The following is a 25657-nucleotide window of genomic DNA, read 5'->3' on the forward strand; positions in this document are numbered from 1 at the left end:
TTTTTTCTTTTTCTTTTTTTTTTGTGGTCCAATAACTGCAGTTTGTCTTACACTGGCTATCAGCAACTACATTACAAAGCCAGAAAGGTTACTGGTGCTACACTGGACATGTAGTCATTCTGTTCTCAGTAGGACTTCTAGGAAAGCTACCTATTACTGAGCAGTGCTTTGTAGCCCAGCAGCCCCCTCACACATTTTCCAAAAGATCTCTGACAAAACCTGTTATTTCGGATGTACCAGGAGAATTATGAGAAAATGCTCAAACCATCTGAGCGATGAAGCTTAACAGCTTCAGTTTGAGCTAAATTGCCTGTAGTGATCACACCTCCCAGTTCAGACCACAGACCCATGCAATTGGCAAACCTAAAAAAAGTCAAACAAATGCCACAGTAAAAGCAAATGGATTTGGTCTTAGAACCCAGTATATGTCAAGTTACTTCAATGAAAGGGTGTACCTCTAAGTCTGGGTGACAGTATCAACTAAAAGGACTGTGAAGGTTAAGTTGATTCAAAGCTCTTTATGAGGATATCATATTCTTATCAAGACTCAAATAAATAAGAGGTAGAGGTTCCTCTTCTTCCTGATACTCCTGGAGATCTGGGACTAGTTATTAAATTTATTCTCTACATGAAATACCTAAATGAATCTGTTAGTGTGATCTTAAAATGAACAGTTCCATGTTATTGGAATCATTGAAATCCTTCTGTAATTTAGTTTTGCCATTTTGAAGTACTCACAGTCACTGCAAATAAAGATACTTTATGAAATGTACCCTCTTCTGTAAAAGTGATATGGTGTACTGTATGCATGTTTCACAACATTGAAATTCAGGCAGAAAATACTAGGGCAAGCAGAAACTGCATAGACTTATACTTCCTTTCCTACTTATCCCCCTCCCATACTGGCACCAGAAAGGAGAAGACAAGGGAGCATCTAAATATCAGCAATTTGATCATGGAAGAGAGCAGCTGAACATGATTCACTGTGACAAGAGGCACTGTGATTTGGCTAAACCATTTCTCAGGGCACTTTGTAAGGAGGATCAGCAGCATTATTCCTTTAATAGCCATGTCTAATGCAATAGCCAGCTGGGTTTTGTCCCAGACCAAGGTATCAGCATCAGGTCAGAAGGTAACATTCTGTTTACACGATTATTTCCTAAAGCACTTATCTTCTCCACGGTGTGAAAGTTGACTTTTCTGTTTGTAAGGGGGCCTAAAGAATTGAGGGAATGGGAAAAATTAGCTACACTGAGCTGGAGCTGAATGGCATTAAGTGGGAGGTCTGAGAAAGGCTGTGGCGGCACTCAGCAGGACACCTTATTAGCCGCGTCATCGCAGTTCATTCAGGCAAGCCATACCAGTGTCACCAGCGTTCCCACACAAAGACAAAGTTCTTCACACAGTCTATAAACATGCTTCCCTGGCCAATTCATCCTGACTTGACACCACTGAAAAGAAGGGCTTGAGGGTTCTTTTCTTTTTTTTTTTTTTTTTTTTAAAAAAAAAAGCAAAACACAACAATAACATAACAAAACAAAACAAAAAAACTCGCAGCTCTGCCAAGCAGGCTGAATGGAGGAGAAGGAGGGACACTGTCACGTTGTTTGGGAAGAAACAATCCAAAGGTCAACCCATATTTTATTCAGTGAGCACATTTATGTAATAACTAAATGCGTTTAAGCTAAATACTAACTCGTATGAAAGCTTCCGTATCTCTCATACAACTTATGAGGTAAGAAGTTATCCTTTTGCAATCTCTATATTTTGGCATATTATTCATTCAGAAGGATTAAAGACATGAAAGCTGCTTTTACAGGGAAAATGTGATTGCCTATATATAGTGCCCTTTCCTAACTAAAGGATGATAAAAATCACAAACAGCTATGTACATGACAGCTCAGTCTAGCTGCAGCAATCATTTCTCAGGTTAAACTGCTCATATTGTTAACCGTTAATCTAAGCACAGCTCTGGACCAATGGTTATTTTGATCCAAATTCAGTAAAATCCATACTGGCATACCTGAGCCTCTTCCTGAGACAGTAAAACCTTTCCATGCTTCAGCTGATGGATGGGTGCAGTGCCCAGGGACTGCCAGGAGCCTGGCACCGTGGGGCTGCCCACAGGCTCACTGGGGAGCATGGATGCCACTTGGCCTGTGCCCCTCCGTGGAGCCCTGCACCTGGCTGAGGGCATGCACAGCTTGCATGGCAAGCAAGGATCTTACCCCAGAGGAGAACGTTTAGAACGGGATAAAATAAAAGCAGAAAGTGACCTGACTGTCCCGTTGGTGGAAGCTAAGAGGTAGTATGAAAGCAGCAGGAGAACTATGGATAAGAAGGTTACATGCACTTTCTTTTACGTAGATCTACAGTGCCAGAGGTAATAACAACTCCTGCAGTGACTTCTGGTGGAAAGGCCTGGAACGACGACAGTGAAAATTGTCTTCTACAACACCGCCGTGTTGACACTGAAGATCAAGAGACTGGAAATGTTAGGTTTTGGCTACAACAAAAAAAGGCACAGGATTGCTACTTGGTCTGTCAGATTTCTGTCATTCCTATCCTTGTTACTTTTTCCATTTAAGTTTTGGACATAAAGTTCAGATTGCACATCCACACCTCGAGAAGTGGCCTGGGGAGATTCTCAGTAAACAATCGCAACCTCTCCACCAAAAGCTTTAGAGAGAACTTTGAAAGACAGGACCTTGTCAGCTCTTCTGAGCATTGCTTCCCTTCTGCAGTACAGTCAGCACTCAGCTTGCATCACCTTGCATTCCCAGGTACGTATTGAGAGACGAATTCCAGAAAAAAACATAATTTCCTGAATAAAAGTTACCTGGGTAATGTGTAAGTGTGCCTCAAAAGACAGGAAGCAAGTGACTTCATTGGCATGCCTAAGGTGTTGTAGCACTGTCATTAGAAAGATAAACTTTATCATATTTTTGTGCCCTGTTCTTTCGGATATAATGGCTCAAACCTATTAATAACACCAAAACATCTCAAAAGGTCAAGCAGCATACAGCAAGATGAAGGGAATTGTCAAGAAGCTTAGGCAATCATCTTAGCACTCAAGGCATTTGCCAGGGCTGTTTAACTAATATGTGATGTTCACTTTTAATTTCAATATAGTGCCATTTGGGCAAAAATGCTGTATTTTTTAATTAATTACAATGTCAGCATCTATTAAGATTAAAAGAAAGACCACATCAATAATAAATACTTAATCCAAAGAAAGGATTACAAGAAGAGCAATAAAAATCAATTTTTAGAGCTGGAAAATTGTGACTTTTTCCTCACTTGACTGGTATTTTCATTATATTGATAAAACCATGATCTTACCTGACACTGACATTCGCCTAATGAAATAGCAGCCATGTATAATGATGTAAGTACTTGTCAATTTTGCTACAGGAAAATACAATACTACGGCACTGGCGTTCCATTACAAAGAAATTTTCTCATTCTCCAACTGATGTAAAAGAAAACAACAAGAAAAAAACAGAAACCACATGTCTTTTTGAATCTTTTATCATGGAAGACTAAAATTCTTACACATAACTTCTGAATCCCCTCAGTGTTGGTAACACGTGGTCATAAGCAGACAGCAGATAACTGCCATGTCTTCATCTGCGTAAAGACTGACACACAGCAATTCTTGTTTACAGTTCTGCACAGCTTGGATGTGGTAGAGTAAAACAAACCCTGTGTTCACTTAGTGTTAAAAGTGCTAATGGCAAGCCTTAAAATAACTAGGATCCACGGCAATAGCATACTGATCCTCTAACTCTTTAAAATCTGGGAAAAGTATTTTTTATGATAACTCTAGAAAAATTCCAAAGACAGGCACTGTACCTCTGAGACAGTTCACCAGTGGGAACAGTGGCAGAATAATTACGAAATCTTGGAAGATTTGTACCTTGCCATACCCTCCCAAGACTGGCCACAGGTGCCTTTCCCTGTCCAGCCTCCGGGGGATGGCTACATGGGTAGAGGGGGCAGCAGAAGGTGACAGGACGCCAGCCATATCACACCACTGGGCATTGCTAGCAACTGAAACCAACATGTTCTCATCGGCTTGCCTGCGGAGCCAACTAGGCTCAGACAGAGTGTGAATCAAAAATAAAAACAACCCTGCTCTTGAAAAGCCTAATACAAATTATTAGAAACACAGAAAGTCTTCACTTGCAAAGGACTCAGAAATGCTCAATGTAAAAAAAAAAAAAAAAAAGCTAACAAGTAACAAATTTTACATACTTAATTATTAGCTTGGGCATTTAATCCTTTGAAAATCACACTACAGTGGACTACTTAGTTAAAGGAAAAAAACAAAGGGTGACATGACAGAAATATTTGAAGTGCTAAAGAGAAGGAAAAATCCTCTCTTTCAAAAGATTGAAAAATCAGAGCTGCTAGCATTTGGCCAAGGAAAATTCTGGTGGATACAGAGATTGCAGGACCAATCCTTCTTTGCAGTAAGAAACTGAAACATCTTAACTGCAACTTAAACCATACACTGATGGAAGAAATGTAAAGAGGCTTTCATTAAATGTGAAGCAGTTACTGCAGTTACCTGCCAGTTCATGAAGAACTTCTGCAAAGTCCACCTACAGGTAGTTCAGCACTTGTACAGACACACAGACAAGCAGCTAAAAATGCTGCAACTTGCATATGGTTATTTACCTGTAAAACATAATCTGTATCTTTCCAGAACACAGCACACAAAAGAAAACAACCATTCTCCTACAGTGATCCTACCTTCCCTATGGGAGTAAAAACGATGAAAGATGGTTATTCACTTAGTGCCCATAGACTCAAATGGTAGCAGAATGGAGCTCTTTCAACCATTTCTTCGTTTTATAACTATCAGCTCATAGCATCATTTTACAGGGAGCATTCAGTGGCTTGTAAATAAAATCACAATAGCAATTTATTTTCATTTCTCTGCAAATGAATAAAAATTGGATCAACAGCCCATATAGATTCTTTTTAATTAAATCATAGCTATCCTGGAAGATTATATGACTATACGATAGAACATTTCAAAAGGCACAAACCACAATGAATGCTGATGTGAGTGTCACCTTTAGCTAGACACTAATGACTGCTCTTTATCTAGCCTCCAAATCTCTAAGGAACAAATTACAGTAAAAAGAGAAAAATAATCCAATGGGAATGTGACATGCCCTGCAATTCTTATATAAAGGCACTTTCAGAGAAAAATCAAACTGGCCACAAGTTATTTTCAGCCACTGCTTCAGGTTTCTTTTTTAAGAGTTTTTCTCTTTTCTCTTCAATTGTCTCTGTTTAATTACACAAATTATCTTTTCATACTACATCCAGTCTAGTCTGTAGTTACATCAGTTGTATTCTGCTAGAGAGACGGGGTACACAGCTGAGGCAGCTCCAGGAGAACCTATTAATGGAAAACAGGTACAAAGGAGCAAAACCCTTACAAAAGATGAGGTGAAGTCTTAAGAGTCCTCACAAGCAGACTTGGCAAATCCTTTACTGCAATCCACAGCATTAGACAGTGAGTTTGTCTTTGTGAAAACTATTGTAAAGAAAAACCAACACAACAAACAAACAAAAACAACACACGCACACACAAACAACAACAACAACAACGAAACAACAAAACAAAACAAAACAAAAAAACTCCAGGAAGTTTCAGTGCTTTATATTTTTAACATCTCTTCTGAAAGAGACACAATTCTGCTCACATTAGGTAGGCAAATTGAAGTGTGACTTAGCATATCCACACATTTTTTTGTTTAAGTGACATGTTTCTAGAAGTTACTAAAGTTCTGGATTTTGGATTGCTAATTTTCCAATTAGATCTTTGCTTGAAAACCAGTTTCTGCTTTTACAGATTTATGTTTGACATGAGAGAAAAAAAGAGATCTTTTATTTACAATATGAATAACAAACACCAGAAAGGCTTGTTATAATAGTCTTGATAATCTAAACCCCTGGACCTGTTCAGTTATTAAGAGAAAAAAAAAAAAGCCCCAAACACAGAAAATAACTGAATGAAGGTAAACTTGCCAACTAGGACTATCAAAAATCATCATTCATGTAGTGTATAAATGTTTAGCATGTCCTTAAAATTATAACCATGTGTATTTTTTGTTACAATGCATACAAGTAGAAAATCATTTCTCTGCTAAAAATATAACCTAAATCAAATTCAAAAGTTGTTTGTGTAAACACGAAGGACATGAGTTAATTTTTTGACAACCACATCAAACAAGTAAAAGTTTGAGCCAATAGAAAAAAAAAAAAGCAAGGAAAAAGTGTCTTCGACTTTGTTTGACAGGCTGAAAGTAACAAGATAATTTTGCTGGATTTGCTCTTTAACGAGCATATTATACAAACACGTTAATTTTGAGAGCACTTAACCTTACTTTAAGGGGGGGATGATTAAATATTAATGAGATGAGCCTCAGGGTGTTTAATGAAAAGCTGTCTTTCTGAATGTGATCTAGGGTTTTAAACCTTTGTTAGACGACATTTGGATAGAAGGTTTATTTGCCCTGGGAGTGCATTCTTTCTGAATACATAAAAAAAATCACTAAATGTTTGAAGACACATGATTACAGAGAGTTTTCACTTGACATTAAAATCACTGTTGAAAAAAAAAAGAAAAAAAAAAAGCAGGCTACTCCTAGAATCTTCTCAAATGACCCAGATCTTTAGAGTGAAGTTTTCCTTTGCCTAGAAACTAAGTGGCTTTTCTTTTGCTCATTCAGCTGCTAGTTCTGGGAAAAGCCCAAAAAGAAACATTTAGATTGGAGGGGTCTTTGAGAAGATGTGACAGTTGACTGATGAGCATCCATAAAATGACAAAGAATAGTTGTGTGGAGCCGGTGCATCACATCGCCTCTCCCTGGGAAACTAATTGCTCTGAATTGTTAATAGTAACATTATTTTTCTGGCAATCATTTCTTTTGAATACCCAAAATGAGCATGAAACAGCTCCTTTGACCGGACATAAAAGTTAAATGTCCCAATGTTGATCAAATTAACTTCAGCTATGTGACAATGGACTATATTTGTGAGAAAATAATGAAGGGCACAAAGGGGAGCTTTATGCCAAGATTTCACAGTTGTAATGTAAAAATGTTTCTGTTGAACTAGGCCAGGGAACATTTCAATAGGAAAACAGAAGAGCACTGTCACTTTCTTAAAAAAAAAAAAAAAAAAAAAAAGGAAAAAAAAAGAAAAAAAATGAAAGAAAAACATTCATTTTATGGATCTGAATGCTCTAGATAATTTCAGGAAGTTTAAATGGCTGGCACAACAAAAATGACAGTTATCAGGCTAATATCTGACATTCTTATTCTTAACATACTATTTTCTAATACTTTTAAAGGACCCTATCCTATGGTTTCTACTCAATTTGTAAATTTAGCAGACATTTTTCCCTAGCAAGGATCTAAAGTATATGACTAATACAGCAATATACACATGCACAAGCATTAATTACAGGAGATGTATGGAAGTCTGAAGTAAAACATAAAATAATTTCCTTTTTTAATCTCTTATATAGCTTGAACTTTCCACCTTTAGAAAATAAAAAGATGCAAGTATGATGCAAATAGGGATAACGGTACATGTGAATTAACCAAAATGGGTCTAGAAGAATTTCTTTTTGTCTTAGAAAATACACTACTGGTGTTCTATATTCTGATTTATAAAGCAACTTCAGATTTGACTGCATTTGTATCTGGAACAATATAATTGACTTCTGGGAATTTAGTTTGGGTTTACATTAGCATCGACTCATTACAGAGACCAATTTTATACATATACACTGTGTATGTATTTGTAAATAAACAAATATTTGCTCATCACTGATGTAATTCTAGCTCTCTTAAAGAATCTATTTATCACCATATTTTCTTCACATTTGCTAAGTGGCAAATGATTAAAACAATCTGGCCCAGCATACACCAGCTAGTTGTCTTTAAAAACATTCTCCTTGCTGTATTATTCATTTTCTAATTTCAAAAAAGCTAATTTTAAAGGTAAATCACTTCATAACACCATTGCGAGATTAAACCTTTCTATTCTCTAAATATGTTATTACGTTTATTAATAGATTCACTCAAGAGGAAACTTCTAAAGACAACTTTAAAACATTCACTCTGCACCTATTCCCTTTTGTCTTTTTTTTTTTTTTTTTTTTCTCCTCTAACACTTCCCCTTCTCAGTAATTTAGATATACTGAGATGCTTCATGCTTATGTGGTAAAACCTTGTGTTAAAATAATTTTGGGAAACCAACTTCTCTGATTTTAATAGTTAAGGTAATTTATCCAAGCTGTATTTGCAAACTTTCTTGTTTTTTGTGTTTCAAAGTCCTGTGATAGCTTTTACCTTACATGAAAAGGCTGTACTTAATTCATGTTTATGAAGATGCAGAGTTAACAGAACCTAGCTTTCACTTACTCCCACAGTGACCTAAATCAACTGTGAGAAGGTGTTTTTGCTTCATTCAGTGAAGGTTTAGCTCATTAAACTGTTTTCCTTCTCAGCATTGTTCTCTGGGTTTGAACTGCATTTCTGTTAAATGCTCTTTAGCAGTTTAAAGGCTTTAAAGGAAAAGACTTACCAGTCTCTGTTTTTAACAGCACTAAATCTGCATTATTAGTTCATGCAGATAAGGGGATTTAAAAGCTCAGCTTGAAACCTCTCTCTTCAATATTTATCTGACACTGCATAGCTCCAGTAGCTCAGCTGGAAATGTAGATCTATGAAGCTTTAAAAAGAGATTAAAGCCAAGAAAAGAAGTACTTTTCCCCCTATAGACGTTCTCACTTTCCCTTTTCCTACTGTCTGAAGGAGTGATGGCAGACAATGGTCAAAGATGGTTCCCAAAACCCTCTGAATGGGGACACTGTTGGTGGTAGCATGCATTCAAAGTGAGCTTCAGTGTATTGTCCTCCCCAATCAGCAGATCAGAATAGAGTTTGCTGGTGGCTGCCAAAAGGTTAGCAATGCCGATGAAAGGGGTTTCCCATTATTCACTGCTCTTACAGAACTCCCCTTTTGTGCGAGTCAGCCCATCATTTCACTATGGAGGTCCGGATCTGCGGCTGGCTGCTCTCTCAAAATGAACAATTCATCTGAATGCAAACTCACAGTACTAGTGTGCAACCTAAAATTGAAGGTTTTCTTTTCTAAGGACAGGGGAGTTGGGGCAGTTTTTGGCAGTGTCACATTTTAGTGATATACCATCATGACATCTTTGACCCACAGCTGACACTAATACTACAGTCGTATTACCTTACCCCTGCCAGGGCATCGTGGGAGGTCCAAAGCCAAAATTAGCTAATGAAGCACACTGTATGCTGTAAACAAGTGTACAATATATAATGCAAGAGGTTTATACAGGTTTGCTAAAGTTCCCTAGTGCAAAGCATACGAAAAGGAGAGGAGACCAATGGAGATTAAAAAAAAAAAGAAAAAAAAAAGGCCTTTTTCACACTGATGTATGTAACAGAACACACAAATCTCCCAAACTACTGGAAGTAGAACCTGAACTAACTGTGGCTTTGTCCTCTAAATAAAAGATCTTTTACTGTAATCTACTGCTTGCCGCCTATTTACAAACCTTCCAAGAGCCTAGTGTTTTCTGATGATTTGAACAGCTTTTACCTGTGGTATCACAGAAAAACGGATACAGGACCAGACATACTGGATTATTCCTCTTCATCCTTTTATTATCCCCCCAAAGTGAAAATAAATGTCTATTTTTGGAGAAATTCATATTTAGCCCTCTGCTGGGGTACACAGGAAAAGCACATATATAGTGGGAAAAAAACAGTATCTTTTGTTTAAGTATCATCCTAAGACAAGACTTCTAGAAAGAAGTAAACCTTTAGATAGAAAGTGATTGCAAAGGTATTTATACCCCATACTACATTTCAGAATGTTTTTTTCAGTGAAAATTTGGATAGTGAATCCAAGATTCACAGAATGGTTGAGGTAGGAAGGGACCCCTGAAGGTCATCTGGTCCAACTCCTGCTTCAGCACGGACATCCAGAGAGGGTTGCCCAGGTTTGTGCCCAGGCAGCTTTTGAGTCTCCTCCTTGGGGAGGAGGCTCCACATCCTCTCTGGGCAGCCTGTGCAAGAGTGCTGTCATCTGCACAGCACAGAAATTTCCTGCTGTTTAGATGACACCTCTTGTGCTCCAGTTTGTGCCCATTGCCTCTTGTCTTGGCACTGGGAACCACTGAAAAGAGCCAGGCTGTGTCCTCTTTGCACCCTCCTTTCAGGTATTTATAGACACTGACAAGATTCCCCTAAGCCTCCTCTTCTCCAGGCTGAACAATGACAACATTGCATACACAAAGACATTTTTCAGTGCATAACTTTGGTTCAGGAGCAGCCTTAATTTCTAGGCTGCTGCAAGAGACAGCCAGAAGAGTAAACTGTAACTTGTTGGTGAGGAGCCCTCTCTGGGGAGATGCTGCATGTACTGCATGCAGGGAAGGTTACAGGCAAACGTGAGAAGGAAGAGACACATGGAGCACGTCAACATGTCCCTCATCTCAGCCCGCTTGGCCACAGTCTGAGGTTGAGCAACAACTCTCACCTGCTCTCCTCCCCTCTGCTAACCTGAAATGTGTGGGGCTGGGAGGCATGGCTGTGCTTCGGGGATGGGCGGCAGCAGCCCTGCTGCTCCCTCAGGCCTGGCCTCGGGTTGCTGTCGGTGGCTGGCCACAGCCTGCAGCACCTCGGCCGGGCCAGCCCCGCCATGCAGGGGGAGCCAGGGGTTGTGGAAGTCCCTGGAAAAAACATGGGGGAAGTGGCCGTGCAGGGGCTCTCAGTGCCATGGAGGCAGGCACCGGGCTTGTTCGGGCAAGTGCCATGGGGCTGGGGTGCGGGTGGTAGCTGCCTGGGGACAACAGGGAACGGGGCGTCATGGGATGAGCAGCAAGTGCGCACAACGCCAAGCTGTCGGAGCAAGGGTTCCACGTACCAACTAGCACATCCTGAAGTCTCAGTGCAGACAAACTAGCATGTAATAGTTTTCACCCTTATTGATCCAAATCCCTATGTTCAGTGCAGTCAGCAAATTAGCATGTGCTGGAAGCTATTGCTTGCTTTGTTATCCTCAGAGCACGTAATATTTTTAAATCTCATGTTAAAATGCAACATTTTTCCTCATGTAAATACATCTGTAAAAGGAGATACACTGGGGTGATGATGCAAAATCTAAGAGAAGGGAGACAGGTATACTGCCAAGGCACGATGACGAGAGGGTGGTACACAATTTCCAAAGATGCCACAAACCATTCAGATGTACTTAAAGAAAATTAAATGCTTAGATACAAGGAGTGCATTTAAAAAAATACACAAACTGCTCTGCCTTTATCTTTCCCAGCCTATGTGGTTTGTTTTAAGCATCATTTTATGCCACAGATACACACGGCAGCATGTGCTATAAGTATGCCATGGCTTCTTTAAAGTTCCATTTCTCAGACAAACAGGAGGTCAAGCAGTATCTTGGAAGAGAAATACCTGCTTATATTACCAATACGTGTATGCCCATGCAGAAATCATTTTTTCTCTCTCAAGGAAAGTGGTCTTTATTTCTGACTTTATAACTGCTAAATAGGGCAGCTGTAAATTTTGGGGTATTTTTGGGACCACCGAATACGCCGTCCTCTGTATTGTACCACCCATCATATGAATCAAATCTGTAACACTCTTATAGACCGTGATGTTATTAATAACAATGATGACTGCATACAAATGCTGTTTTGTCACTTTAAAAAGATTAGCTGCCTGCTGCACTGAGCCGGTACTGAGACTGAAACACCACAGGGTTTAATGTTGAGGGGGACCGAGCCTGTGATGCTGGAAGAGCTGGATTTGTTCAGTTTACAGAAAAGAAGTCTACGGGAGGATTTTGTTGCTGGCTTTATCTATTTGATGGTTACAGAAGAGACAGACCCAGACTCTCCTCAGCAACGTACACCAAAAGATAAGGGGCAACGAACACAAATGGCATTGAAGGAAATTCTGACTGAGTTAGGGAAAACAAAGACACAAAAAAGGTGGTCAAACACAGAAATGAGTGGCCTGAAGAGAGTGTAAATCACTGTATGTGGACATATTCAAAGCTCAGCTGGGTAAGCCTTGCACAACCTGATTGGATGTTGAAGTCAGTACTGTTCTGAACAGGATGGACAAAAGATGCCCAGAGGTCCCTTCCAACCACAGCTGTTAGGATTGTAGAATCAAAGAATATCCCAAGTTGGAAGGGATCCACAAGGATCTCTGAGTCCAACTCCTTGCTCAACACAGGACCACCTGAAAATCAGACCATATGTCTGAGAGCATTGTCCAAACACTTGTTGAGCTCCAGCAACTTGATGCTGTGACCACTTTCTTGGGGAGCCTGTCCCAGTGCCTGACCACCCTCTCAGTGAAGAGAGTCCTCCTAATATCGAATCTTATTCTATTATTCCTTAACTGAAAACACAAATGACAGCTTTATTAGACTCAATGTAGACTAAAAAGAAACTAAGCTAACATATTATAAAAATAAATCTACTTTCTTCTTCACAACTTTTGGTGACTTCAGAAGGATTATCCAAACTCAGTAATTTATGTTAAAAGAGTAAGTATTATAAAATGATCTGTAATTGGTACTGTGTAGAAAATTCTTATAAAGACTGACCATTTTCAGTTCACAGAATAAAAATCTCTACATTTCTGAGTGTGCCTTTTGAAACATATTTTATAAACTGCTTATGAACAAAGAAGATTGAGAGAGGCTAGTAAAGGCTAATACATACCTATCAAGTACATAGCCAAGAGCCTTATGCCGTATTCCTGAGTAAACGGATGGGCTTGTTTCCCAAGCAATTAAATTGGAAGCATCATGGAAAAGATGAATGTTTACCAAGTCAAAGGCACTATGACAAAAAAAAAAAAGGAAAAAAATAAAATGACTCAGGGTAAAAGAAAAAAAACATTTATTACATTCACCAAAGCATTCAACATGATAACACTTTTTATATTCTCTCTACTGTTACCTTAATATTTACTCTCACTGACTGTGCAAATTAAGCTATCATCACCAGAAAATTGTCATTGAACTTATGCTAAGTCATAAACAGGTAAGATTGAATCAAGGCTTCTCTTAAAACATGTATAATATGAAAATGAAAAGCTATTCAACTGTTACAATCCATATAAATTAAGCAGTACTTTCTCACTAAAATGATTAAAGACGAAAATTGCATGTGTAAACAAACAACTTCATGATTAGAAGTGGTAGCTAAACACCTAGCAGAACTGTGAATTTTTAATTAACAAAATGAAGAGCTACTGACTGCATAGTTTTACTGACATTAAAAGATAAATCATACAACTGTAACTTTTTCTCTGTCCCTGCATGGAGAATGCCACGATAATAGTGGTCAATCTGCACACAAATTCCAGTTAGGAAAAGGACACTAGGATGTCCATCTCAGACTGTGCTTGCAGGATGAGGATCTGGCCTCGGAAAACCTGTAAAAATTGTAAAATTTTACTGCTTTGCTTTTTAACCTGAAAGACATGAGTATTAACTCATCCTTTGCTACTCTGCAGTGAGTCCCTTCACCTGCCTGTGGGCTGGCTTAGCCAGAAGCCCATGGCATTGCCATCCTGTACCAGCTACGGGTAGCATGTTCTGGGAGGAAACAGACCAGACTGGGAAACACTGCCTGGGCTTTGGGAGCCCCTGTCCTCCAGGAGGAACAAGTGGGAGTTGAGGACTGCTGTTACCATGCCCAGCATCTGCCTTGTGGGATGGCCAAAATCTGACAGAGGAGATTTCTGAATAGAAGCATGTTCCTTCTAGGGAAGATCTATGGATTTGGGGTTGGGTGGGGGAAAAGGAGAAATAAGGGTATTAGTGAATGAAACCAACTTCCCGTGAAACAGAAATACCTTTCTTTGCCCCTCTGCATAAAAGATAAATGACTTCCTCTGATCACTATGTGTCCACCCTGTTTTCCTGTCCACTTGTGACAGATATTTGTAACTACATATCCAGTATTACAGACTAAGTTCTTTGAGACACGGACTGGAATTTGCTGTAAGACTGCACAACACTTGGCTGATTTTGGCTGATAATGGCCTTACAACATACCTGTATGAAACTTTTTTATTATTATTATTTATTTCATTGTTTCATACACTCCCACTTTTCACTGTGGCAGAAAATCTTCACATAGGAGTTTGCTGTTATAACTATGACCACACAGAGGAATTTATGATTTTTACTACATTAATCACATACTAAGTGTCACTTCTAGAGGGCTAACAGTCACTTGGAAGGCAAGCTGTCTTTCTGAACTTTGGTTTTCCACTGCTCACTGAAAGGATCCACCTGAGTGGCAAACAGGAAGCTATCCAGCTGTTATGTTCAAGCTGGCATTCAGCTCTACTTTTGCCCTTCTGTGTTCTAGAGACCTGGTCTGTATTATTAAAAAACTACACCTTCTCACTGCTTTGCGATTAAGATCTTTTGGTGATTGACCACAGTGAGTCACAATGAAACCAAAAAACCTTGAATACTCTGCCCACAGATGAAGCAACAACAATCCCAGCCTTCCTCTCCCCATAGAACACCTGTGCCCCCCAGACAAACCACCCACAAAACAAACTAGTATAAGCAAAAATTCCTGCATCCTGCATTGGTTCCTACAAAGCTCCCAAGAACAGTTACAGAATAGTACTGGCTATGTTATGTTTTGGAAGGGAGGCCTCTCTAGCACTTTGGAAATGTGGCATGCCCTGTCAGCTCCTACATGCAAAATACTGTGATGTGCTGAAATTTTGCTTAGTGTTTAAAAAAATAAAGTTTGGGTATGAACGCTGGTTCATACCATCTGAGGTCATGAACGCTGATGGTAATTATTGCAGTAGCATGTGTCTGAGAAGTGTGGGCTATTTCCTGAATACAACTGAATAGATTCCTTTAAACATGTTTTAAACTATAGAGAAACTGAAATTACATGCCAGAGACATAAGTCTATCCTAGAGGACTGCTATAAGAAACTAGACTTTTTAGAATAGAACAGAACTGAACAGAACAGTACAGTTCAATGGAACCTACAAAGACCATCAAGTCCAACTGCCTGACCACTTCAGGAAGAACCAAAAATTAAAGCATGTTAATGAGGGCATTATTCAAATGCCTCTTGAACACTGATGGGCATGGGTCATCAACCACTTTGATAGGAAGCCTGTTCCAGTGTTTGACCGCTTTCATGATAAAGAAATTTTTCCCAATGTCAGTGAACCTCCGCCTGTGCCTTTTAAAATGCTTTATTCTCATATTCACAAAAAAGGCTGATAAAATTTGGTTGTAGCTGGTCAAAAGTAGCCAGCACTTAGATCAGAAAAAAAGTTATGGGAAGAATGGAGGCAAAATGAAACTGCCATTGCTCTGTTTGAGAATTCAGCATGGGGGTAAACAGGAACAGAAATGGCAAACGTACCTCATTTACAAAAAAGAGTTTGCAGCCTGCCACCAAGAACATGGGAATGGATTTTGTCAGCTAGCAGTGTCCAGCAGAACCCCCCTGCTGCACAGGGAAATACCCCAGATAACGATGGAGTGAGGAATTGTACTTGGACATAGCAGTTAATGGCAGTCAAATCAACAAAGGTATGATAAAGGCACACTGGTCACCAAGCAGCTGGCATACAGGCTTCTTCCAAAGATATTCTTGGTGGTTTTTGTTTGTTTGTTTGTTTGTTTTCTGTTTGTTTGTGTGTTGTTGTTTGTTTTTTTTCTTGTCTATGGGCAACAGTGTATCTTGCTGAATGAACTCATGGTTATGCTAAAGTAGTCCTACTAACCTTTGTATTTAGATATAATTAGTCCATAACTACAAAACATGATTTGGAGATGATGGCTGGAGATGTTCATTCTTGTCTGCCTGACAAACGAACAAAAAGAATTCCTGTGCGATGGGAAAAACCTCGTGTCACAGGTGAAGGTTCCTCTAACCCATCACCATCTGTCCAAAACCACTTGTTCTTACAATTTGCTATTGAAGGACCTTCCATCTACAATTTACCTGTCCTGTCCTAATTTATTTTTCATCATATTGTCTGTTTTCCTGCAAATGACACTGATTTCCATCTGCCATCTCCACAGGGGAGACAGACAACAACTAGTCTCCTAGATGTGGCAAGCTCAATTTTTTCAACTCCAACTCAAATACTTTCACCACTCTGGACTCTACTGTTCTTTTTCCAACTTACTTAATGCACAGCACTCAAAACAAGACAGAATACTCTATCGAAGGGCTTGGTGGAGCTGAATTAAATAATAACCATACCTTCACCCATTCATGCCCTTCCCTTGATGTATCTTGTAACACATCTCAGAAAGAACTACATTCAATTTCTGTTCCCTTAATCTATTTCTACTGTATGGATAATCTGTCAGTTATTCCCAATATTGTATCAGTGCTTTTGAATTCTCCTTTCAAAGAGCAATGTTTTACACCTCCCTGAATTTAAGCTTGCAATCCTACTTTATCTAAAACTTGAAAACAACTTTGATTGCTGATTCTGACCTCTGATGTACTTGCAGATGTTCTTCTCAGATTGGTGCCATACCTACATTTGATAACTGCATTCTCTACTCCATCATCATTAGCAAACATAAACTGTACATGTAAATCTGTACTTAGACTGTAATGTATGCAGGGTGCTATCTTGTACTCATTAATACAGTAGGACTAAGAACTATTGGAATAGAAATCAACTAAAAATAATAATAAAACCCCAAACTGATTATATTCAAAATAGTTTAAAAAATGAAGTGTTCTATCTTTTTCTTGAAATAAAATCTCAGAGTGCCCCATAAATTCCTGTTAGAGAATTTCTTAGCTCCTTGTTTACTCTAAAGATAAGATAATGAAGAATAATGGATGTGAAAAATCTGGACCCACAGAGGACCTCAACTGGGGCATATCACCAAATCGAAAAGAAGGAAAAAGAGGACATTTTTTCTGAAATATTTCAAGGTCACCTCTGTTTTTGGCATGAGGTACACTCTATAATGATGTTTTCCCAGGAAGGGAAAGTTAATAGCTTCTATTCAAGGATTCACAAGGAAGCATTTACAAATCCCTTGGATATATTTTAATTCAACTATTAGCACACAGAGATGTATAGATCAAAAGTCACAATTATGAAAACAGCCAGAACTTTGCTCACCTCAAATATAAATGAAAAAAATACTTTGTTATATGAATCATTTATTTATTTTATATGTATATGCGTATAGACAGGGTCTAAACACTTATACCACAAATAGACATATTATACACTGAGATCTAATAAGGTTTACTTTCTAAACCCATATATTTTCCATAATATTTCACTTTCATTCTCCAGCAATTGTTCACAGTAACTTGCCTCTTTAACTTATCCTCAGAAACGTTTGAGATACTGTTGGATCATGTGGATCATCATCATAGACTATTCCATACAGGAAACTACCAACATAGCTCACCTCATTATAGATGAGAAAAATCCCCACTCTTAATTTGCAACATACCCTTGTGAAAAGTAAGCATCGTATGTTTTCTGATCTGAACATCTAGCTACACACTGCTCCTTCCAAGAACTACCCCTTTGCAGTATCAATCCACAAGTAAACATTTCTTTTAAAGCTATCTCTGAAGAGATTTTTTCCCTCATAAAGGCCTAGAATTAAATTCAAAACCTTTTTTTTTTTTTTTCCTTAAAAATAGGAAATCCAAGAAGATAGGAGAGATATATCTGAGAGAAAACTCCCATGATATAAGACAACAGGCCAGAATAGCAAATTGTGCCAACATGGCTTCACTGAGGGCAGATTATGCTTGACAAATCTGGTGGCCTTCTATGATGGGGTTACAGCACTGGTGGATAGGGGAAGAGCAACTGACATTGTTGACCTAGACTTCAGCAAAGAATTTGGCACTGTCTCTCATGATATCCCACTGTCTCTAAACTGGAGAGACACGGATGTGATGGATGGATGACTTGGTGGGTAAGGAATTGGCTGGATGCTTGCACTCAAAGAATTGTGGTCAATGGCTCAATGTCCAAGTGGAGATCAGTAATGAGTGGTGTTCCTCATGGATCATTACTGGTATGGGCACTATTTAACATCTGTGTCAGTGACATGGACTATGGGATCAAGTGCACCCTGAGCAAGTTTGCCAATGACACCAAGCTTTGTGATACCGTCAACATGCTGGAGGGGAGGGATGCCATCCAGAGGGACCTGGAGAGGCTTGAGAGGTGGGTCTGTGTGAACCTCATGAGGTTCAGCAAGGACAAGGTCAACGTCCCAAGCACAAACATGAGCTAGGCAGAGAGGTATTGAGAGCAGCCCTGAGGAGAAGGACCTTGGGATGTTGGTTGACAAGAAGCTCAACATGAGCTGGCAATGTGCACTTGCAGCCCAGAAAGCCAAGCATATTCAGGGCTGCATCAAAAGAAGTGTGGCCATCAGTGTGAGGGAGGTGATTGTCCCCCTCTGCTCCGCTCTCATGAGACCCCACCTGGAGCCTTGCATTCAGCTCTGGGGACCCCAGCACAAGAAGGACATGAACCTACTAGAACGAGCCCAGAGGAGAGCCACAAAGATGATCAAGGGGCTGGAGCACCTACAAAGACAGGCTAAGACAGCTGGGTTTGGTCAGCCTGAAGAGAAGGATCTGGGGAGCCCTCACAGAAGCCTTCCTGTACCTAGAGGGGGCCTACAGGAAAGCTGGGGGGGACTTTTTGTCAAGGAGTGTGGCGATAGGACAAGGGGAAATGTCTTTAAACTAAAAGAGGGGAGATTTAGATTAGATGTCAGGAAGAAATTCTTTCCTATGAGGGTGGTGAGGCACTGGAAGAGGCTGCACAAAGAAGCTGTGGGTGCCCCATCTCTCTGGCAGTGCCCAAGGCCAGGCTGGGGGGGCTTTGGACAACCTGGTCTAGTGAAAAGTGTCTGTGCCCATGGCAGGGGGTTGGAATTAGATGATCTTTAAGGTCCCTTCCAACCCAAACCATTCTATGATTTTATGATTTTATTGACTCTGCAATGCTACCTACTTCTGCAGATCTTTACGGGTAGAGTCACATGCTATGTCATATGGATCCAGAAAAATTAACAAGAACCTAAATTACTGAATAGCTGCCTGCCTGGTTTCTGAGTCAAAACAAATTTTATAAAGGGAGAAAATTTGCTGCTCTTTCATTTTTCACAATTTGTTTGCCTAGTGTAATGAACATGCTTATGCAAACAAGCAAGAACACTAATAATCACTCAGATGTCAAGCTGTATGAACATTTATCAGATTTTAAGATCAAACTTGTGGTTTTAAAACATGAAATGACTACAGGAAGAATGTAAAACTGTTGTACAGTCACACGTTTTACAGTTGCTATAACAAAAATAAGCAATAAAGACCAAAACTGTGACTAAATGGTAAAAAGGTATGGTCAGATTTCCATGTGGGGCTAGAGAAATCTGAACTATCTGTGGATTTATTGAACTCTCCTTGTATTAAGACAAGGAAAATATTCAAGCTCTCTCATATATAATGTTTTGTACGATGAACTTCTCCATCTGACATATACTATTACTACTATTGTTATTAAATACAGAATACAAAATACAATCTGAATTTTCAAACGCATTAAATATCTTCGGTTATGAAAAACTCCTCTTGTCAATACTGGTTGGTACTGCTTCTTCCTAAGTCTTCTAACATACAACATCATAATGATGTTCAACATTTATATTCATACAGTTGTCTGCTGCCCTCAACCCTCTTTAAGGTTTGTTTAGGCTGATAGATAATTCTAAGAGCAAAAACCATTTGTTTCTTCCACAGATTTTCACAGCATATCTTACATGTGACTCCGTATTCATAACAGACAGGTTACACTCTACCTGTTTGATGAGTCACTTCCTAAGCACTGAATGAGCACAAAGATGAAAAGTGTGCTACCAGCTCTCTGCTGCCCCTTCATCAAACCTGGTTAGAGAGTGGTGGGCTGCCAGGTGCTTTACTTTGCTCTGGGATGAAAATAAGCAAGCTCACAGAGAACAGGACCATGCCTTAGATTTAAAATGGGAATCCTGACCTGAATATGAGAGATAAAAAGTTTTGTTCCAGTAAAAATAATATAGTAAGAACTGGTGTAACAGTGCTGCATTCCTTAATGGTAGGGTCCCTCCACCTACTTCAGTGGAAATTTGATGGGGCCTTAAATGGCCAGCTTAAAGACTTCACAAAGAACAACATTTTTTTTCTCACAAATCCAAGAAGTGTGGGCTGCATTCACCCAGGACCAGTGTCTGACCTGTGCAATGTGCTGTAGACCCCTGGCTGTATCAGGTGTGATGGGGAGGGGTTGGGGAATGCGTTTAGGTGGCACACTGTGACTCCATACCTGTCTCCTTAGTCACATACACCAGACCTTTTTGATTATGCTTGATCAAGAGATTGCTTATGACCTGAATTATCCCGTGTTAATTGCACATACCTACGAATATTCAAATCACATCTTGTCGTGCATCATTATGACTTATTGAGTGTTATGTGCTCAATAAACTCAAGTAACTGCTTTGGAACTAATCAATTCTTTATGTATATGAATACCTTCTCCATAATAGTTGCTAATAAAAATACACTTAATACACACCATCAGAAATAAAGATGCAACGTACCAATCAGTAATACACCACCTTGTTCGAATGAAACCTTTTCTGGACCACTTGCACTGAAAAAGAAGCAAATAAGAATCAGTCATCTTAAGCAAAGGATTACTGTGAAAGTGAAATGTACTTACACAGAGAAGCAAGTAAAACAAAGTTCATCATACAACATAACTAAAAAGCACTACACACTGACTGAAGAAGCTTGAAAACATACATCATCTCCTGGAATTACTTACATTTTTGGTTCTGAAATACAGTTATAAACTTATGTGTAAAATTAATATAAGCCCTGGTAGTTGTTTAGATAACCAATTAGGATAGCTTTTTATACTTATGTTTGTCCTAAAACAACAAATTCTTACTGCCTATGCATAAATGTCTTGTCTCCTTTGTAATTTTACCTGACCTGTAAAACGTCGTCAGAGATTTACATTAAATTAAAATGAATGAGATGTGCTAGAAAGCTATTTCTCCTGCTGAGCCAACCCACCTAATATTTCTATAAAAGTTAAAGGGAATTTAAATAATGGTAAAACATTACATTTATCAAAACTGTAACATTTGCGAGAAAGCCACACATCAGCTCTCGCCAATATACCATACCTCTGGTACAGCAAAAGGATTTTTTCAGCACCACTCCTAAACTGCTGCCATGAATTACAACATCCCACAAAAAGACATGATTCTGCATCCTTTTTATTCACCAACAATGAATGTGAGGCTAGGTAAACCTTCACTGGTAACGACTGCTGTCCCAGACAGGCCTAAATAATGATGCCAATGATTCTGTAGCAAAAGACTGCAACCACTTATTACTAATAAAACATCAGCCACAGCAATGTGTTTCCCACAGTTAGGAGCATCACTCCCTAAGCCTCTCCTAATGCACTGCCTATAGTCTTCAGAGACTCGCCAGATGTATTTATCTGTCTCACTGTGAATAGACAGTCCTTATGAAATGTCAAGGTCCAAAATCCTCCCAAGACGGTGAACTACCTTGTAAAATCTAAATGGACTGTTCTCTAATCACCTTTCAGATAACAGTTACGTATCTTCCACCTCTTCCTCTCCTCGTTAGGCACAAACAAAGTAACAACAAAAAACCTCCTTCGTTTCTGCAACTGCAATCAAGACCAACCAGACATAAAACTCCTTTGCCAGGGCCCCTTTTCCATGAGGATTCTCCCTAGATTCACAATATGCTTACAAAGATATAAGAATGTTTATTTTACTGAGTAAATGACTTATTCTTGAAAGCTTGAATGTGAAAACCATTTATATACAGTTCTTCTCTTCTATTCAAACCCAGAAAAATGTGCAAAATTATCTGTAAATGACAGCATATTTCATTGACCACACTCAACTTTAGAGCTTATAATTTTGTAAAAAAAAAAAAAAAAAAAAAAAAAAAAAAAAGTTACCTGCATGCTACAAAACTAAGAAGTAAACAACTGTCTACAAAATTCGAGAGCATATCTTTATCCAAATTTATGTATTATAACTTTGGGAAACCTGATATTAGTATTTGTTACTTCAGGTGGTAACTACAGAACCACCTTTCCTGCAGATTTGTATGACCTTCCCACATGGACTTCTACAGCCAAATTTTACTGTGAGAGCTGCAGGAAAAACTGCAGCTTGGCTGCTTACCTGAGGTCTTGGCTGTGCTGACCCCACTGAAGGAGGGTCCAAGGCTCTTCCTGAATGAGTTTTATCAGCTTTGCATTACTATAGCAATGGACAGCACAAGAAAATGGTCCTCTTGACACTGCTGAGTCCAAGACCAGTGGCTAACAACAAAGTCCTTTATCCAGTGAACCAAAATTTGTATTTGATACCATAGAGACAAAATGAACTTTCTGTTCTTGACTTATGTCTGTACTTGGTTAACTTTCAGTGTGATCACAGGACATATATAAGACGGAAAAGAATAAATTAAAAAATATTCTGCCAAATGTAAGAATTTCCTACAGACAAAAAGAGAAAAATTTTATAAACAGAGATTGTACAGAATAAATGGTCTTCACCTCTGAGCCCATGTGAAGTTCATCCCTTGTGCCACCATGCAGATCACCACCTGGTGACTGCTGGCAGCTGACTGCATCAGTTCTGCAACTCCACACAAGGTTGAAATAGGTGTTTTTGATGAGACCAGTTGTGATAACCCCAGATTGCAAAAATCTCATATTTTTGATTTTTTTAATAAAATTGTTCATCTCCCTGTCCATGACCTCCCTGGAAAGAACTCCAGAATGTCAAGACATGTTTTCTTCCACTTTCTTTAGAGACTTCATCTTTTCTTATGCCTTCCTTTTCCAAGCATATTCATTTATTAGCATTACAGAAGGTGAAGGTACAACTGAAGCATTGTAGTAAAGAAAGAAAACCATATATATAGTTTCTGGTCAGAAACAGAAAAAGAAATCATATGGCTTGGGATACATATCTTTAGCATTACTTAAAAAATATGTATTGTATTATATTGTATTTAGGGAGGAAACCCCAACAGTTCACTATTCTAAAATCTAGTCAATGGATACATTCAAAGATGAAATAATTAATCTAAATCTCTATTATTTTCCCTTAAGAGGTCCCAATTTTTAATTTTTCTTAAACTGCAGCTCCTGAAAAAAACTCTGTGGTAGCTATGAATAATTATCTAATTTATTTTAAATGTTTTCTGTGGTTCTTGCAGTCACTGGTCAATTTGAAAGGTAGGCTGGAGGGATAATACCAATTCTTCCTGACAGCTCAGCCTTCACATCTGAACTACAAATCCCATAACCCAATAAGGTCCCTTCCATTCAGGGTTGCTGTGATGACCATGGCAATACTGTTACAAGTTGAGAGTTGGCAAAATGTCAACATTTTTTTCAAAATGAAAACACTCAAAAAAGTTAAATGCTAAAAGCATCCAACATTGCACTAAACATAATCTCACTGGAAAAGGGGCTTCTGTCATCTCATTCCTAAAAGTAACTGTATCAAACTCCTAATTACTGAAAAATAATACATTGAACTTAAAATCAAATAGTCCAAGCCTATAATGTGGTCCAAGACAATGCTTTAAATTGAGCTGTCATTTTTCATTTGCTGTTTTCCTCTTTGGCAACACAATAGGTACTTCAAAAGATGTAAAAGAGAAACAGGGCCAATTATATTAGGTTGCTTAGAGCTATATCCAGTCGGGTTTTGAGCATCCCCAAGGACACTGATTCCAAAACCCACCTGGGCCTGCCTCTCTTCTACTGTTTATCTGTTTATCCTTATGGTGTTGTGTCTCCCCCTACCCCCCCACCCCCTGTTTAGTCAGATTTTCCCCTGCTGCAAGTGCTGACCACTGCCCCTTGTGCTTCTGCTGTACACCACCTAGAAGAGCCTGGCTGCACCCCTCAAAAGCCAGCAGCTGGCCACAGCAGCCAGCGCCATGGTACGCCTTACCACCCTCTACTTGCAGCACAGACCAGCTCTCTCATCCTCCTCCAGCATCCCCCAGTTTAGCCCCAACCAGCTCGGTGCCTCTGCTGTGCTTGCTCCAGTTTGCCCCCATCTGTCTGGTCCAGGGGTTCCCAAAAACAAAACACTGGAGACATGATGCCAAATAGAGGGGAAGAGTCCCTTCCTGGGACCTAATGTAACTAGGATATTGTTGTCATTTCTTGCAGCCAAAGCACAGTGCTGGGTCATGTACTTCCTGTGCAACAAGATCCTGGTCCTTTTCTGTTTTCTGGACAGTCACCTCCAGCCTGTACTGCTTTACAGGTTATTCCATCCCTTTAGGGGATACTTGGCATCGACCTTTGCCAAACATACCCATCAAATGACTTCTTCAGCCTGTTGAGGTCCCTCTGAACAGCAACCCTGCCCTCTACCGCCTTTATTGCTACCCCAACTTGACATCATCTGCAGTTGAGCATTTGTTCCATCCTACTGTCCAAACTGTTAACACAGATGTTGAGTAGTAATGACCCCAGAATCAGCCTGAGGAACACCACCAGCAACTAGCCACCAGCTGCACCACAGATCATCACTCTGAGGCTGGTTGATGGCCAACTTCCCAGTCATCTTGTAGTCCGCCTACTCCAGACACATTTCACCAGTTTGGCTTCAAGGGTACTATGGGAAACTGTATCAGAAGCCTTGCTCGTGTTAGTGTAAACAACATTCGGGGCATTCCCTTATGTCCACGCAACTGGTCACCTAGAAAGGTTTGCTCCATCATCTTCCCACATTTGAGGTCAAGCTGGCTGCCTGGGACTCCTTTTTGCCCTTTTTGAAAACAGCGGTGACATTCATGTTTTCCCAGCCCTCAAGAAGCTCTCCTTTTTCCAATAGCAAAGAAAGGCCTCACAACGACATCAGCCGGATCCCCTTCTCCCTGGGATGTGTCCTGCCTGCTGCCATAGACTCAAGTATGTACAATTAGCTTAAGGTTTTGTGTAACCATAGCGTATGAGACTGAGAGTCTTGCTGTCAATCATCACACACTTCTTCAACAGGCCATCCCACAGGCCTTCACGCTGACTCTGTCACCGACTACCACACCAATACAAGCAATACCAGTAATAAAGCATGCCCAGCCCTTAGCTCTGATGCAGAGCTTACGTTTCGTGCAAGCCTTCATTGATACAAGCCAATTAAAAGGTATTTACACAATTTGTTTCATGATATGGTAAAACACAGGAATCTCTTACTGTAGTTTGGCGTTTCCTCATGCATGCATTGCGAATATTCGTTTTAAGGGCAGTAGTATATCGTAGATGTTACTTTGCCACTTTTCTGCTTTAATAAGTGTAACTGAAATTCCAGCAAATCCGTATTAGAAGTCCTTAAGAAAAATCACAATTTGAAAACTTGTAGTTACATTCCATCAGCCTTTTCTTTGTGAATAGAGTCTCTCAGGAGATCGTGCTGACCTT

At 39.4% G+C, this 25657-nt stretch overlaps 1 protein-coding gene across 2 annotated transcripts in view; it reads right to left on the reverse strand.

Annotated features, from left to right (window-relative positions):
- INPP5A (inositol polyphosphate-5-phosphatase A) overlaps window positions 1–25657 on the reverse strand; it is a 241060-nt gene that overhangs the window by 78413 nt on the left and 136990 nt on the right. For both annotated transcript variants that reach the window (XM_082764474.1, XM_082764473.1), the window contains exons 7-8: window positions 20748–20800; window positions 12817–12936 (exon numbers count right to left, since the gene is read on the reverse strand). In XM_082764474.1, coding sequence (XP_082620600.1) covers window positions 12817–12936; window positions 20748–20800 — 173 coding nt within the window. The remainder of the gene's footprint in view (window positions 1–12816; window positions 12937–20747; window positions 20801–25657) is intronic.

Source organism: Aythya marila (genome assembly GCF_965140915.1).
Source record: "Aythya marila genome assembly, chromosome: 7".
NCBI classification, from domain to species: domain Eukaryota; kingdom Metazoa; phylum Chordata; class Aves; order Anseriformes; family Anatidae; genus Aythya; species Aythya marila.